Source organism: Ixodes scapularis, unplaced genomic scaffold (genome assembly GCF_016920785.2).
Source record: "Ixodes scapularis isolate PalLabHiFi unplaced genomic scaffold, ASM1692078v2 PGA_scaffold9__187_contigs__length_104089568, whole genome shotgun sequence".
NCBI classification, from domain to species: Eukaryota; Metazoa; Arthropoda; class Arachnida; order Ixodida; family Ixodidae; genus Ixodes; species Ixodes scapularis.
The window spans coordinates 67,867,555-67,881,590 of NW_024609884.1; the positions used below are offsets into that span (position 1 = coordinate 67,867,555).

General features: G+C 44.1%; 1 protein-coding gene across 2 annotated transcripts in view; it reads left to right on the forward strand.

Annotated features, from left to right (window-relative positions):
• The window catches only part of LOC115320180 (Kv channel-interacting protein 4), an 846,444-nt gene that overhangs the window by 795,035 nt on the left and 37,373 nt on the right, over positions 1-14,036 (forward strand). For both annotated transcript variants that reach the window (XM_042287346.1, XM_040502826.2), the window contains one exon: positions 10,256-10,399. In XM_042287346.1, the coding sequence (XP_042143280.1) occupies positions 10,256-10,399 (144 nt within the window). The remainder of the gene's footprint in view (positions 1-10,255; positions 10,400-14,036) is intronic.

Sequence of the window (14,036 nt, forward strand, 5' to 3'; positions counted from 1 at the left end):
CTGAAAACCATGTGCCCCTGCCTATGCCTCTGCCTTTGCTGAACACAACTCCTGATATAGAGTATAGAAAGTTTTAGAAGAGCGTACGCTAAAGATTGCAGGCCTTTCGGGCGCGTGCTAAATCCATGCTCAAAGCAACGGCACGGGCTCACACCAGCAACGCAGTCCTTGCCTACGACCCACTAAAGCTGTCTATTTACACGCAGGAAGCGGTGCATCCTATCGTGTGCCTGCTCTCAGCACTTGCTGCAATAAACGGGTTAACGCAATATAGTTTTGCAGTACATGTCCATGTCCCAGATATTTTTAAAGCGTCTGCATTCAGCGGGACTGGAGAAAGCTGGTCTTCACACCCAAGTGACTCTGCTCGCGTTATTAGTGCTTTAGAACTCCAATAAAGGTGCACAAAAGCTATTTTCTTCAAGTTAAAAAACAAAACTGTCTTCATATCTAAAAAAAATTTATAGTTTTTGATTCAATACCAAACAGGCATGGCTCAAGACGCATAGGCATGCGCCTTGTGGGCCTTGCACAAAAATGGCGGCAGGGTGTGAGGAAGATCGCCCTCAAGGGAAAGGAGAAAAACGCGGGGAGAGGGGGCATTGTGCTACCTGTCAGTATATAGGTACATTAGTGAAAACAATGTCAACGTTGAACTTCGCTGCTATACTTTTCAAGTTGTGCAAGACCTGTGTACGTAGTGCAGCACTTCAAACTTCTTTACCTGTTTCCTAGGTGCCTTGCCAGGGTTTTTCAGCTTAGTAGCAGGGATTTTGCCACTTCCAAAAGGAAATGGGGAAAACCTAATTGTTTTACGCGAAGTACCTGGCGGTCAAAACTCTCGTGGACTACGTACGGTACGTATGGACAGGGCTTTAATAAAACCGAACGGAGGCACAGTGAGGCAATACCCCTTTTAACTAATTTGGAATGGGTCGAGTCAAAGGGCAAAAGGGCTTATTTTGTTTGTGCCATGTACATCCAGCATATATAGATGGTGGAGTTAAAAGACAAACATATATCTTAAAACTGTAAAAAACCTCTTGCTGGCAACTCGAGCATGAAACGTAAATGGTTTGAACAACAATTAAAAACCCGTGAGGCAGACTGAGGAACAAGGTCCAGGCGTGTCTCTGCCAGTATGCAAACGAAAACGATAAAATAATATACATATCAGCAAATCTTAACAACTGGGGTGTCAGTTAAAGGGGTACTGACACATCAAAATCATATTTTTTTTTATTATCCGAAACGATTGAAAACGATGCCGGGACATTACCCTCAAAATTTGAAATTTGGGAATTCAGTATTTGTGAAGTAAAAAAACAATTTCCAAATGCCGAATTCGAAGTTCCCGCGCGATCGGCGCTGGTGCCTTGACGTCAAAAATTGCGGAGACCTGAGAGTCGACTTTCTTTCACCACTCCCTGCTGTTGCCATGGCGACCCAAAGCGAGGAGGAAAGGAGTGAGCGGCGGCGTTGCGGCGGACCGGTTTTGAGCGGTGTCGCCTGTTTTCCGTTGGAGGATACAAATCCAGGAGACGGCATCGCAACAAGCTCCCGATTTTTGGTATTTCAAAAAGAAGGGCCGTAGTGCGTTCGCAATTGCGTTAAAAAACATGTTTTAAGATTGCTGTTATTAAATGTTATAGAGATGTCGCCTACAAAGTTTCTAAATTTCCTGATTTTTGACGTCACCGATCAAAAGAAGCGAGGAAGCGAGAGGCGGGAAAATCAAACAACAAAAAGAAAAAGGCGCGTGCGCGCTGGAAAATTTTTTTTTGCGATGCGGTTTTTTTTGCGTGTTTATGACTGCAACTTGCATCGTTTTAGACTATAAAAATAAATACAACCTTTGGGGTGTCAGTGCCCCTTTAAGGCCTGCGAAACGGCACGACCACATTTTGTGGGAAAGATTTCACATTGCACTGGTGCAATACGGATATTGCACCTCGGCAAGTATACCTTATCTTTGTAGCAAATGAGGCTAGAATTTAGGTAACCATCTAACATCTAACGCTTCAGTTAGTTCTCTAATGGTCCCCAGAAGACTGTCATGTGGCACCGACTAGAAAAGTTGCTCAACGTCAACACAGGTGGCGTTCACTCTGGGGATGTCCTTCCCCAGCATTTCTACCAGGCAGTCGGAACTTTTCACTTTGTAAGGATCCTCAGGAACAAGGATATTCAGATGTTCAGATGTAGTTGCAGAAACCTGTTCCTTTGGGCTTCTCAGCTCTCTCTCCGTGATGATAGCTCTGAATAGGCACTCGACCTTGTGCATTTTGGCCGCAAAGATCTCCAGCACGTCTACACTGCAGAGTTTCACTCTCTCAACCAAGGCATCAAGCATCATCTCCCCCAGCATCACAACAGCAGTTGCCTTAACCTTGGCCGGACGTGTCTCTATTGCCTTGAAATTTTTTTTTTAGGGCCAAATAATTTGTCAGTGGGCACGGTGAATGTTTCTTCCTTATCGGAGAGTAGGAGTGAAAGGTCCGAGTACTGGAAATGGTGAAATACTTTCTGGAGGACACCTCATTTGTCTTTGCTACTGCTATAACTACTCTGGAGGCACTCCACTCCCTCTGATACACACCACTCTTTTTATTCTCTGTGAGCTTTCCCTGCAGTCCTGTGGACAGCTGTGAGCAAGGAGAGCTTGTCAATCGAAGCCTCCAAACTGAACTTCGACCTTCTTTCCAGCAGTCTCTTCACTGCTGGGGTATTGAAGCGCCTCCCAAGAACAGCACGTGAACGACACCTTTTCGCTTATGGTCCACCTCGGCCAGTCTAGGCAAGCTTCCTCTGACTCTTCATAGGAGCTCTATTGCAGCGCTCGCAGTCTTGTGGTACCCGTTCCAATGTCGTAACCCCGCGGAGCCATTCTCACACAACTTGAAGCAGCTGACTCTCAGCCGGTCTCGGTAGAATCGAACTTGCTGCCAGCAATCTGATTTGAGGATCTTGCATATTCTTTTCCAGTGTTGAGCGGGAACAAGAATAAACCTAGGAAACAGAATTGTGACAAGAAGCAGCCAAGCCGTTTGTGAATTGCGTCACTGAAGTTGTGTACAGGATGCCTCTGAGCTGTGGTCGAGTGTATATGAGCCGGACTGGTCGTTGTTTAAATGACAGACTACAAGAGCACGCGGCTTCGCTCAACAACAGTTATGGGTCTCACTTGCCAATACATTGCAAGGATTGTTCCCCCTTAAAGGCAATGACTTTTTTACTAATTTTTAATTTGCACCGAACCTGAGCGCACTGAACGTAGTAACTTAATGAAACTTTTCTTTTCTCGAATTTCGCTTTATTTTAAAAGTTATAGGCAAATTAGAATTGCAAAAACAGGCAAAAATAACCTTCTTCATGATGTCCTTGGTTGCTTGAGTGGTCGTGAACTAGAGGAGGGGTATTGAGCTCAACGAGCGCTCGCGGCTGCCGCACTCCGTGTCGATGGCGCGAGAGGGCGCCACTAAAGCATGTTCTGGATAGGCTGTATGCAGCGGGCAGCCAGAGCTGCTTTCACTGCATTTGCTGCGCGATTAAACACTAATTCGGCATGACGCTTCATTGGCCACAAACGACAGCAAACACGGGGTAAAGATCAGTTCAGAATGGGAGCCACTTCGCGCTGTAATACCGCGAAACGGCCAAACCGCCAGACAAAGCTGCTCACCGAAGGCCTTCGGTACGCTCGAAGCCGGTCGGATCCTCCAGTCCCTACAACCGCAGCGCCGCCGCATACATCCGGGACCTTTTCGTGTCGGCGCCTGATCCCACTACTCCTTTCTACTATGCGCCGCCTTTTCCACCGCTTGGTGGCGGGTATGTCAACGGGTCATATCTTGTTTCCGTACTTTCTAAACTGCATTTGTTTATTTTTTTATCTAAACTACGGAACAAAACTACTTTTACAAATAATTGAAACGGTTCGCGCCACTTACATTTTGTATTTCGACTAAAAAGATTCTTTTAGTGGCTCTGGCCAGTAGTAAGCCCAGGACCAAAGACGTCACATATCGCGCGCTTTCGGTACCGCGGGTCGCCCCTGTCGGTGGAGGAGGTTTCCGCGTTGTCCGGTTAAAATATGACGCACTGATATTTAGGTATTCTCTCCATGCCCGCTGGCTTGCCCGAACCCCAAGAGACGTGGAAACCGCAGAAAAGGTACACGCTTAAATATGATTGCAGGGCCCCTTGAATGGACAACACGCAGGGTGTAGGACAGAGTAAAGTTGGAGAGGGAGATGTTGGAAGTGGGGCCCTGGCCTGCGATCAAGATTGTTGTATCAGTGTCGTGTCTGTAGATTTGACGAGCAGGGAACTGCAATTCATCAACAGTGATTAATCATCTTTTTGATATGCATTTCCTCTCCCACCTGATTACATCTTTACGTGTGGCGCCGCTCGTTTACACGAAACAACGTCCGATTTAATCTAGTGCTGATTTTACTCCATGGTATGACCCACATAAATATGGGATTAGATTACCACGTGCATGTGCGAGACACTTTGCGGGTGTGAAATTTCCAGTAAACATTTAGTTGTCAGTCAGCGTCGGTCCTGTGTGCTCCTTCTACTCTTGTCCCGTCCTTTTGCACTGTTTTTAATTGTGTTGTTCAACAACCAGCTAGCCTAGACATCCACCCCTTTAAAGCTCTGGACGTACAGGCAAATTCAGAGATGCCATTACGGGTGGGCGACCTCATGATATGAGACAATTCATTATGGGATCCCAATCCATTTCGCGTGCCGAAGCACTTTCTGCCGACCCTGCAACGTTTGAGAAGGCTCTTCAAATATCCGTCGGTGACTACGGGGGAGACCGGTACTGAGCATTTCCGTGGCTGGCACCTAAGGTGTCGCTGCACAACCTGCTGACAACCCCATCATGGCATTGGCTAGCTGCATCGCTGACCTCAGTGCTACAGTGAATTGTTCTATCGAGTTGCAGAGTTTCTCTAGCGGCCGCAGCCAAAGCATTCCTTGTGAAGGGGCATTCTTTAATTGGTGCAACATACTGATCAGGAAAACGGAGTACCTGGCCAGAGCCCAATGGGGATGCGAAACAGTCATGATGACTGGGGCCTTTCTTTAGCACTTCTATACCCTCATGTAGCAATGAATGGAGAAGTGGATAGCTTTTCATAGCTATGCTTTGGACTCCGGGGTTAGGCACAAATACCCTAAAACGTTTTTGAAGATACAAATACTGCGATATGTGGCACAATTGGCTAAAATACTGTACTGAAACATATTTATAAAAAGGTATTTCAGTATATATTAGAAATACATTTTATAAATAGAAAGGTGTTTGGAAATGCAAGTACAGGAGTACATTTGAAAGTAAACATTAGAGAGAAGTCTGTCTGGTTGAGTGAAATAATTATTAAAATAGGACAACCAACCAATCCCTAAATCAACTATGCTACGACCAAATATGGGCCCCCTAAAGACAAAGCACGAGGTGTGGTGTACGAGATTCCCTGCACAGAGTGCCCGTTTTTGTACATCGGCAAAACAAAGAACTATCATGAGTGGATTCGTCAACACAAGGTTGATGTGCGCAACTTCGGTCAAGAGTGCAGCGCGGTGGCTGAACACTGAAAACAATGACCACCGCATCGACTTTTTTTAACACGCACATCCTGGACATCAAAACTAACCCCCGTTGGTGGCTCTTCCTTGAATCTTTGCACATTCAGACCATGCCAACAAACATTAATAGGTATCTTGGCATATTTTCATCTATGTATGTGAACAGGCTCCACCACGTGTCATAAAAAAAACGGCCACAATGGAAACAGAAGCGATCGTGCAATTTGGCCAACGCCATAAAGGAAAAAGAAGATTGCGGCTCCTTTCCTCCATAGTCGCCCCCGAAGAAGAAGCCGAACAGGTTGGGCCCCTGATTTAGGGATTTGTTGGTCGTCCTATTTTAATAAGAGTACATTTTACTGGGGCAGAAGTAATAGACTCCTTTCAAAAGTGTGACAACTCTGTGCGCCTCGGGCAACAGTGTGCGCGCTCTCCGTGGTGAAGGAAGGTTTTTTCCTTCGGCCCGCTGGCTCTGCGTGAAAAAGTGGCATGGCAAATGAAGTAATGCGGCTGTTTCCTGCCGCCGGCTGGGAAAATAACCTTGCTAGCTTGCTTGCTAGATATGAAACCTGAAAACAAAGATGGTGAGATGATGACAAATCATGACAAATATAATTAAAGCATGATTTGTCTGCAACTCCCCACTCAACTTGCATAAAAAGATGCCCTCAAGGGGAACCTAATGCTGTGCTGTCCCAATTCTGCATAAAAGCATAAAGTAAAATGGTGTTAGTGGATGTCTCAGTAACAGAAAAGAAGATTAAAAAAAATGCGCCTGCAAGGTAAAGCGTTTTTTTATTGTTTTTTTCGCGCGTTTATTGTTGAAGTGTAGAAAATGTTTGCAGGACTAATACGGGAATTCGACTGCTCGTTTAGCCTCGCCAGTGCTATCTGTCTACCGAGCAACACCAAAGAAATGTGCTATGAAATAACAACGTAGTATATGAAGCAACTGCATGCTAAATTGTGAGGCTGGCCGAAAGGCAACGGAGCCTTCGGGTGAAACCGACGCTCGTTTATCCGCGTCAAACGTATACCTGGCTAACAGCAATACTAAAGAAAACGCAAAGCAGTATGATGCAGAACCAATATATTATTCTTATTAAGCAAATGCATGCGAATTCATGAGGTTAGCCAAACGGTTGCGGCAGCGGACGGTCCGATAAGTACTCCCTTCCGTCCGAATTTGTCAGTGTATCCATATTGCGTGCAGACCGGGACACAGCACTGTGTTGGCATCTTCACTGATACTCTGGAGCGTGTAAACTGTCCTTAAAACAACACATGAAGCGCCTAAAGCTCAGTTGGCGCACAGCGCGGTTGCGCCCTGCTTTCCTTCACCATCTCATGCAGCTGCTGACCGCCTCGCTGTTGCCATGGTTACCATGTCGAGACACACTGTTGCCGGGTTTTCTGCAATGGGTCTATTATGTTTTTCCTGATCAAACTATTTGATATGTTGTCACACTTTGTAAAGCTAATTAGGGGCCCACACTAGTGATGTGAAGAACAAAAAAAAAACATGATCTGTACATTACTATAAACACTTTTATGAGAAATGTTCTTAAACCAACTAACGAGCACTCGCTGTAAGATCTAGCATGAATTTCGACGATGACATTTTTGCATCTGAAATTAATTTCCCGCAGAATTATTTGCACGCATAGGAGCAAGGGAAGCAAGCAGGTCTTCAGTGGGTTCAAAAATACTTTCCATCAGGGTGGGTGTCACACGGTAAGCACAGTAGCGAGAGAAAGACGAAGGACAAACATGGACAGCATCTTGAACAGCTGAGACTTGGGAACAAAAACATGGACAACACACACGCAGGTCTCAAAAATGGCTTTGCGACCTGTGTTGTGTGTGTATTCCAAGTTATATCGGTATCGGGTGTTCAAGATATCAAAATTTCGCCAGCTCTCCTGCATGTTCTCTGTTATTTCTAACAAATACGGAGCTCTCTGTGTATCCTTCGTCCCTTCTTCACCCTCACTCCAGGGTTTACGCTGTCAGTGTGAAACCAGCTTGCCTGTGCTCTTGCTTTACAGCTGGAGCACATTTATTATTTATTTATTTTATTGTTATTTACGATACTGTGAACCTTGCAGTCAACGCAGGAGAGAAAGAAAAAGTTTGTACAAGCAAAACAAACACATTCCAGCATTCAGACGGATCATTACACTAGCACAGGCAAGGTAGTTGCCTCCTGTGCATCTTTTAAATACATATTCAACATGCCATATGTGCATATACTAGTCAGGCAAACACTCGCGTAATGGCAACTCGAATGAATTAAGATCATGGCAGCTGACAGCTTCATTGGGCAGAGCATTCCATTCAATAATTGTTCGGCCTCTCTCATTCTTCTAAGGCAAAATCACATGGACCTCTACATCAGTTTTGTGTCCTCTCAAATAGCCTCGAGGCATCACCATGCTCTTGTTCAGTCCGGATGCCTCTTTCAGCAGTGGTCTAACAGAGTCATGGTGAAACAAACCGGTGCTCTCTTATGCGTTAGCCTTCAATTTATGGACTCTACAAAAACAGTCGACCACTTGAAGTCTGGGAAAACTATTATCTCTGCAGAATAGACAGGTACAAAATGAACCTTGGTCTCTACAATAACAAAGCCTCAGCATCACTTTCACAGAACCCTCCACAGCATCATCCACCCTTTCGAACAAAAGGAAAAAAAAGAGTTAAGCTTAAATTTTCGTCTGGAGGGCAATGATTCCGTGAAAATTTGAAAGAGATGCATTGGCCCCTGAAGTATTGCGGTGTCAGTAATACGCCTGAAAATATGCTCCGATACAGTTATATAAAAAAACTTGGGTGACGCTTAAGCTTTTCCTTTAAGAGTGGAATGTGATAGCGAAACATATACTAAACATATAAACTCCCGCTCGTTCCCAAGCCGTGCAAGCATGCCTTGCATGGCGTGGTCAGTAGCATGTCTGGCTTGCAACCCAAGCGTCATGGGTTTTAAATCACTTTCATTTCACGTGTGACATAACATTTCACATGAGCGTTGTGAGTTCTTTGAAATTTGCGAGGTCATGTGGCTGTGACGTCATGACCCTTTCGACCACCGATGTCACGACCCTATCGGCCACCCACACCAACTTTTCTGCGACGCGAGCTCCTTAACACTCTCGAAATAATACTGGTGAAAAATTGTATCGCAATACACGAATACAAATTCTACTTCTGTTTATTGCGACACTGCCCAACCCTGGTTGACTACGGTTTGTCGACAACCCTTTTTTGAGGTGACAAGTGGCTCGAGCTGTCTTGCCACAACCCCTCGCTTGAGTTCAGTCTTCGAGATGAAGTCATCGGTCGTAATGGCATCGCTTTCGAAGTTTGGGGAACAGGCATAATGAGTACTGAAAGTGCAAATCTTTTTATAAGCCATCCTGTCGTTGTTATTCCCAGCATCCTCCAGTTTGGTTTGGGACTAGAATTTTTAACAGAATGCCAACATTGTGTTAACTTTAGTGAAAGAATACTGTAATTAAATTGCGTAGGGAGCCCGTGCATCCAAGCCCACTTTCCGTTACATTTGTTCTCCTACCAAGGACCACAACGATCGTGCTTGAGAACGTTTCACCTGATACTGCGGTGTTCGGTACTGCACTTGTTAAACCTTGCCTGGACTTCGTGGAGAAAACAACGCTGAAGTCCCCTAAAGCCTTCACAGAATGTCGGATAGGTTACTGGTCTTTAAAAGGTCTTTAAAACCTTTTCAAAGGCCTTCACAGAGTGTCGGAATGTTACTGGCCTTTGAAAAGGTCTTTAAAATATTTTCAAAGGCATAACCCCTGGAACTTTGCATACTTTCAATCATCTTAAAGGCGAGTACTCTGCTGCAGCAGAGAGAGGGAGCAAGCAAGGCACATCTTGCCAACACCTTGCCATAAATGACGTGGTTGTGCGAGGGGCGGCGGCGCTATCACTCTACCCACAATCGCAGTTGTTTTGTGTATGAACGCCGCCAAATTTTGTACAATGATGGGGAAGAGCACTGTAGTACTAGTGGATGTTTCGCTGGCCCTGCAAATACATTTCCTGCAAGGTATATTTTTAAAGAAATGATTTTTCTCTATGGAAAGAAGTGCATGTCATAAGTGGTTCAAAACCAGGTTCATAAATACATGACGGGGCACTATTTCATACCTGCCAAGTCTCCCGTATTACCCGGGAGACTGCCGAATTTCGACCAATTTGTACGGTTGTATGATTGACAGAAAAATCTCATGGAAAACGTAAATTCTCCTCACCACGAACGGTGAGGGGAAGGGAAACTCTCCACCGATCCACAAGGGGTCCGCAAGACATCAGTGGTTGAGAACCACTGTGTTACATCATAGACCATTCCACTGCTGGTAAATGATTGCACCATAACTGCTAGGAATGACTCTGACATTCCAATATGGGTCAACCTCTTATGTCAAAGTCCTGCACATGTAGTTTATGCAGGTCCTGTGGAAAGACAAGTATTCTGACCGATTATGGAAGAAACCTAGCGAATGAGAATGCAGAGATAAATGTTTGGATAAAACTAAATGCTATCTAGTTAGGGATACTTGCTATCCAGGCTCAGCAAGATGTAGAATGCCAACTAACATTGTATGCTTCTTGTGCATTTCAGGAATGCCCTTCAGGAATGGTGAAAGAAGAGACATTCAAGATAATCTATTCACAGTTCTTCCCACGAGGTGCAGATGCTAGTCAATATGCTCATTTTGTCTTCAATACTTTTGACCAAGACCATACTGGGGCAATAACATTCACGGTAAGGCTTGATCTCAATGTACCATGTGTCAGCTTTGCTTAGCATCATTGTGCTGTGCACTTCTCTTGATACATTTTTTTTTTCTTCATCCCCAAAGTCCCCAGAGCCATACTATGCATTAAACATTGTCATCACCAGCATTAGCATTCTTAGTTCCCTGCTTCATATCTGTGTAACTATAGGCCTTGGCGCATTAGATTCAACTTTAAGATTCACGGTCGCTGCACTAGCGCATTCGATTTGTCCTAGTTCTGAATGAGTTTAGACCCAGTTCCTCAAAACCTTGCACCAGTTTCGAAGTCAGTTTAGCGTCCGGGCAGAAGCAGATGACACTCGCAGTGAAATTTCTCTGAGCTCTTGCAGAGGTTACATTTCCTCTCATTGATGAAAATCGTGTACCCCTGCTTGGACACGGATGTGAGATCCTGACGGAGGGTAGAAATTAGCTCAAATATAAAAGTTTGAAAGCACCTTGTGCACCTGCTCGCTCAGGTTTGGCTCCCTGTGGTAAGTGTTGAAAGATTGGCTCATGTAAATCGTTTCTTTATTATGCTATGTGATACTATGTCAATATTCTTCTTAAAAGACACAGCAAAACTATTACACTCTTGATAGCCCCCAGCATTCAGTAGTTCTTGGATGCAGACTGAGGACTCCGGTGAATTGCAGAGGTTTTGCGATTTAGTACTTTGGCACTCACATGCCCCTGTAGCTGAGCATAATACTGTATGCTTTGTCCGCTAGTATCAGTGGCCGTTCAGTTACAGGCCCGGGAGAAAACGCCGAGAATATGCATTAGCTTGGTAGTTCCACGCAAATATTTCTTGAGAATCATAATAAATGCTTCTACATACTTGACGTCAAAGCGTCGCACTGCCGCCAGTAACTGCCGATGCAAAGTCATCCTGATGCCGCAAACCTATGGTCGAATTGCGAAACTCAAGAGACAATTGGAATTATTCTACTGTTGCGAAACGTATGTAAATTATATCGTGGCATACGCAGTTGAAAGACCCAAACGCTTATGGAAATGATAGGAAGTGGACGGTAACCGCTATAAATGCAGACAGAAACGCATTTCGCACTGAAAATGTTTTTAGTACACTGGATACAGTCAAATTCGTTTATGCAGCAGAAAACGCTTCGATCAGTTCAATATAGCAGGTAGTTCGATATAGCAAAAAAACATTTACAACGAACTTCCACGATGAGTTCGTTGTATGGCAAGAGCTTCTCTTTCTCTCTCATCTCTTTATTTCCGTTTTAGAGCAACACCTCTTAGCTTATCTCTCCTTCTGAATCGCTTCTCTTCGTGGGAAAACGCTTTGGGATGAAAAGTTTTTTTTTGTGTGTGTGTGCACGCAGAGTGTACTTTTTAACTTTCTCCCCTTCTGAATCGCTTCTTTTAGCTCAATTTGGTTCGCAACATGAACTTTTGGAATTTTCTTTCCTTCCTACTTCTTTTTTGGTGGGACAGGCTAGAGGACGATTGCAGGGTGTCTACCAACCTGGAAAACCGGGAATTCTCAGGGATTTTGAATAGTCTGGAAAAGTCAGGGAATTTGTGCTTCTATCAGGGAATTTTTTTCTTTTTTTTTTTAAAGTGTTACAGATGGATTCTCACAGTCCAAAATTCTTTAGATATCAATGGAATGGGCCAAACATACTGTCGAGCCCGGTTATATCACACCAGTGTATTTCGAATTATTGTTTATGTGAAACAGTCCAAACATCCCCTAGAAAATCACATCGTTTTTCTGTATCGAACGCCCATAACTCCCATGGGGGGACACTTGATGTGGCGAACGAAGACAAAGCACGGCCGTCCTTCGCTTCTCCCGGGGTCGGATTGCACCGGCGGCAAGCACATAGCTCGGGTTGCGGGGCTGGCCTACCGCCAAGCCAGCATACGCGCACGCGGGGATACGTAGCGAAAAAGCGATTGTATAAAAAAATTTTAAAAAAGCAACCAATAAAAACAAAAAAAAGTGGAGGATGGCAAAAGCAAGGGGAAGGGCACCCGTGCGCGTAGGGAGAGCAGGGAGTGTCCGCTGTTGAAACGGTCGCGTGCACTCTTTTCCCCAAACACCGCTGTCGCTACGCAACTCCTTAGCCCCAAAATGAAGAGCAAAAAAAAAAAAAAAAAGATTTCGTCAAGTGGAGTGTGTTGACTAGAGTTGAGCAATCGCACTTTGAACACCTTGTCTTTGTTAACCTTTTTCTTTCCCCGTCATTGCTCCTGTTTTTCTTTTAGAGCGCAGCTCTTAGGCGCCCGTTTCCGGCTTGGGCGACGTCACCGTCGGCGTAACCGTTAGGTCACGTCACCCCCCCGAGGTCACATGACCTCATGGGGGGGGGGGGGGGGTCACGTAAACCTCAGTTTACCTTTTTTTTTATACTTTATTCGCTATAAATTTTACTAACAACTCCGTTCTGTTTTCTTTTTGAATCTAATAAAAGTTACTCGTTATCATTATGACTGTATTATGTTGTTTTTTTAATTTTATAACATGCTTTTTAGAGAGTGACAGCATCTGGCGACATGGTGTCAGCCCATCTTGACCTAAAACAAAGTTCTGTGTCACTCAGGGAATTTCACAGAAGTACTCGGGGAAAACCTGGAAAACTCAGGGAATTTGAAAATGTTAACTTGGTAGACACCCTGGATTGTTTGCGCGTTTTAGAAGCCTTCCCAAGGGGAGAAAAGTTTGATATAGCAAATATGTTGTTCGTTATAAAACATACTTTTTACATGCATTTTTATTTAAATCTTCCATGAGTTCGATATCGCCAATAATTTGCTGTACGTGGGTTCGTTCTAAACAGGTTTTACTGTATACCTAATTACTTATATACTTTATAACTAAAGAAACACGATCGAGCTCATTGAACCGCAAAGAATTTAATGTAGTGTATGACGTAGCATGGAGAAACAAGGGTCAGCAAATGCATACGACATTCTGCGCTTCTGCTTTCGCTCCAGTTCTGCGCCGCTGCCTCACGACCCTTGTACTCCTCTGAACTCGGACAGAACTATACTTGTTTTTATCTCAAGAACCACAGTAAAAAAAGTCTGGCTGCTTGTGGAACATTACTAATGTCCCACTTTATGTAGGCAATTAAGATATATGCAATTGCATTTTTGACTAGATGCGTGTTATATTATCAAGACGTACGCGTTTCAAATGTGAAGAGCATCACTTCTTCCGAGAACCAAATCTTGTAAGGACTACCCCACGTGGTGTATGAACACTGCACAAAACTTCCTTTTTTTTTGAGGTGAAAACGAGTATAGTGAAGGGGGGGATGTGGGGCCTAAATTTTAAATTTTTATGAAAAGCTTTATTTTTCAAATTTGAGGTTTTCCGTTTTAGGAACTAATTTTACACCTTTACACTAAAATTGATAACCATACACTAAATAGTTATGTTGATATAAAATGTTTTCAACAGATGTGAAGCAGTAGGGAGTTCAATGTTTGAGTGCATTTTTCTCAGTATTCTGATGCCACAATCAAGATGTTTCTTAACTGCAATTTACTGGGAATTGGGCTACCTACTTCACTTTGTTTTAAGTTGAAGTCCTCATTGAGAAAAAACAATGTTTTCAAAATCTTACATAGGGCAGTTATGCATCT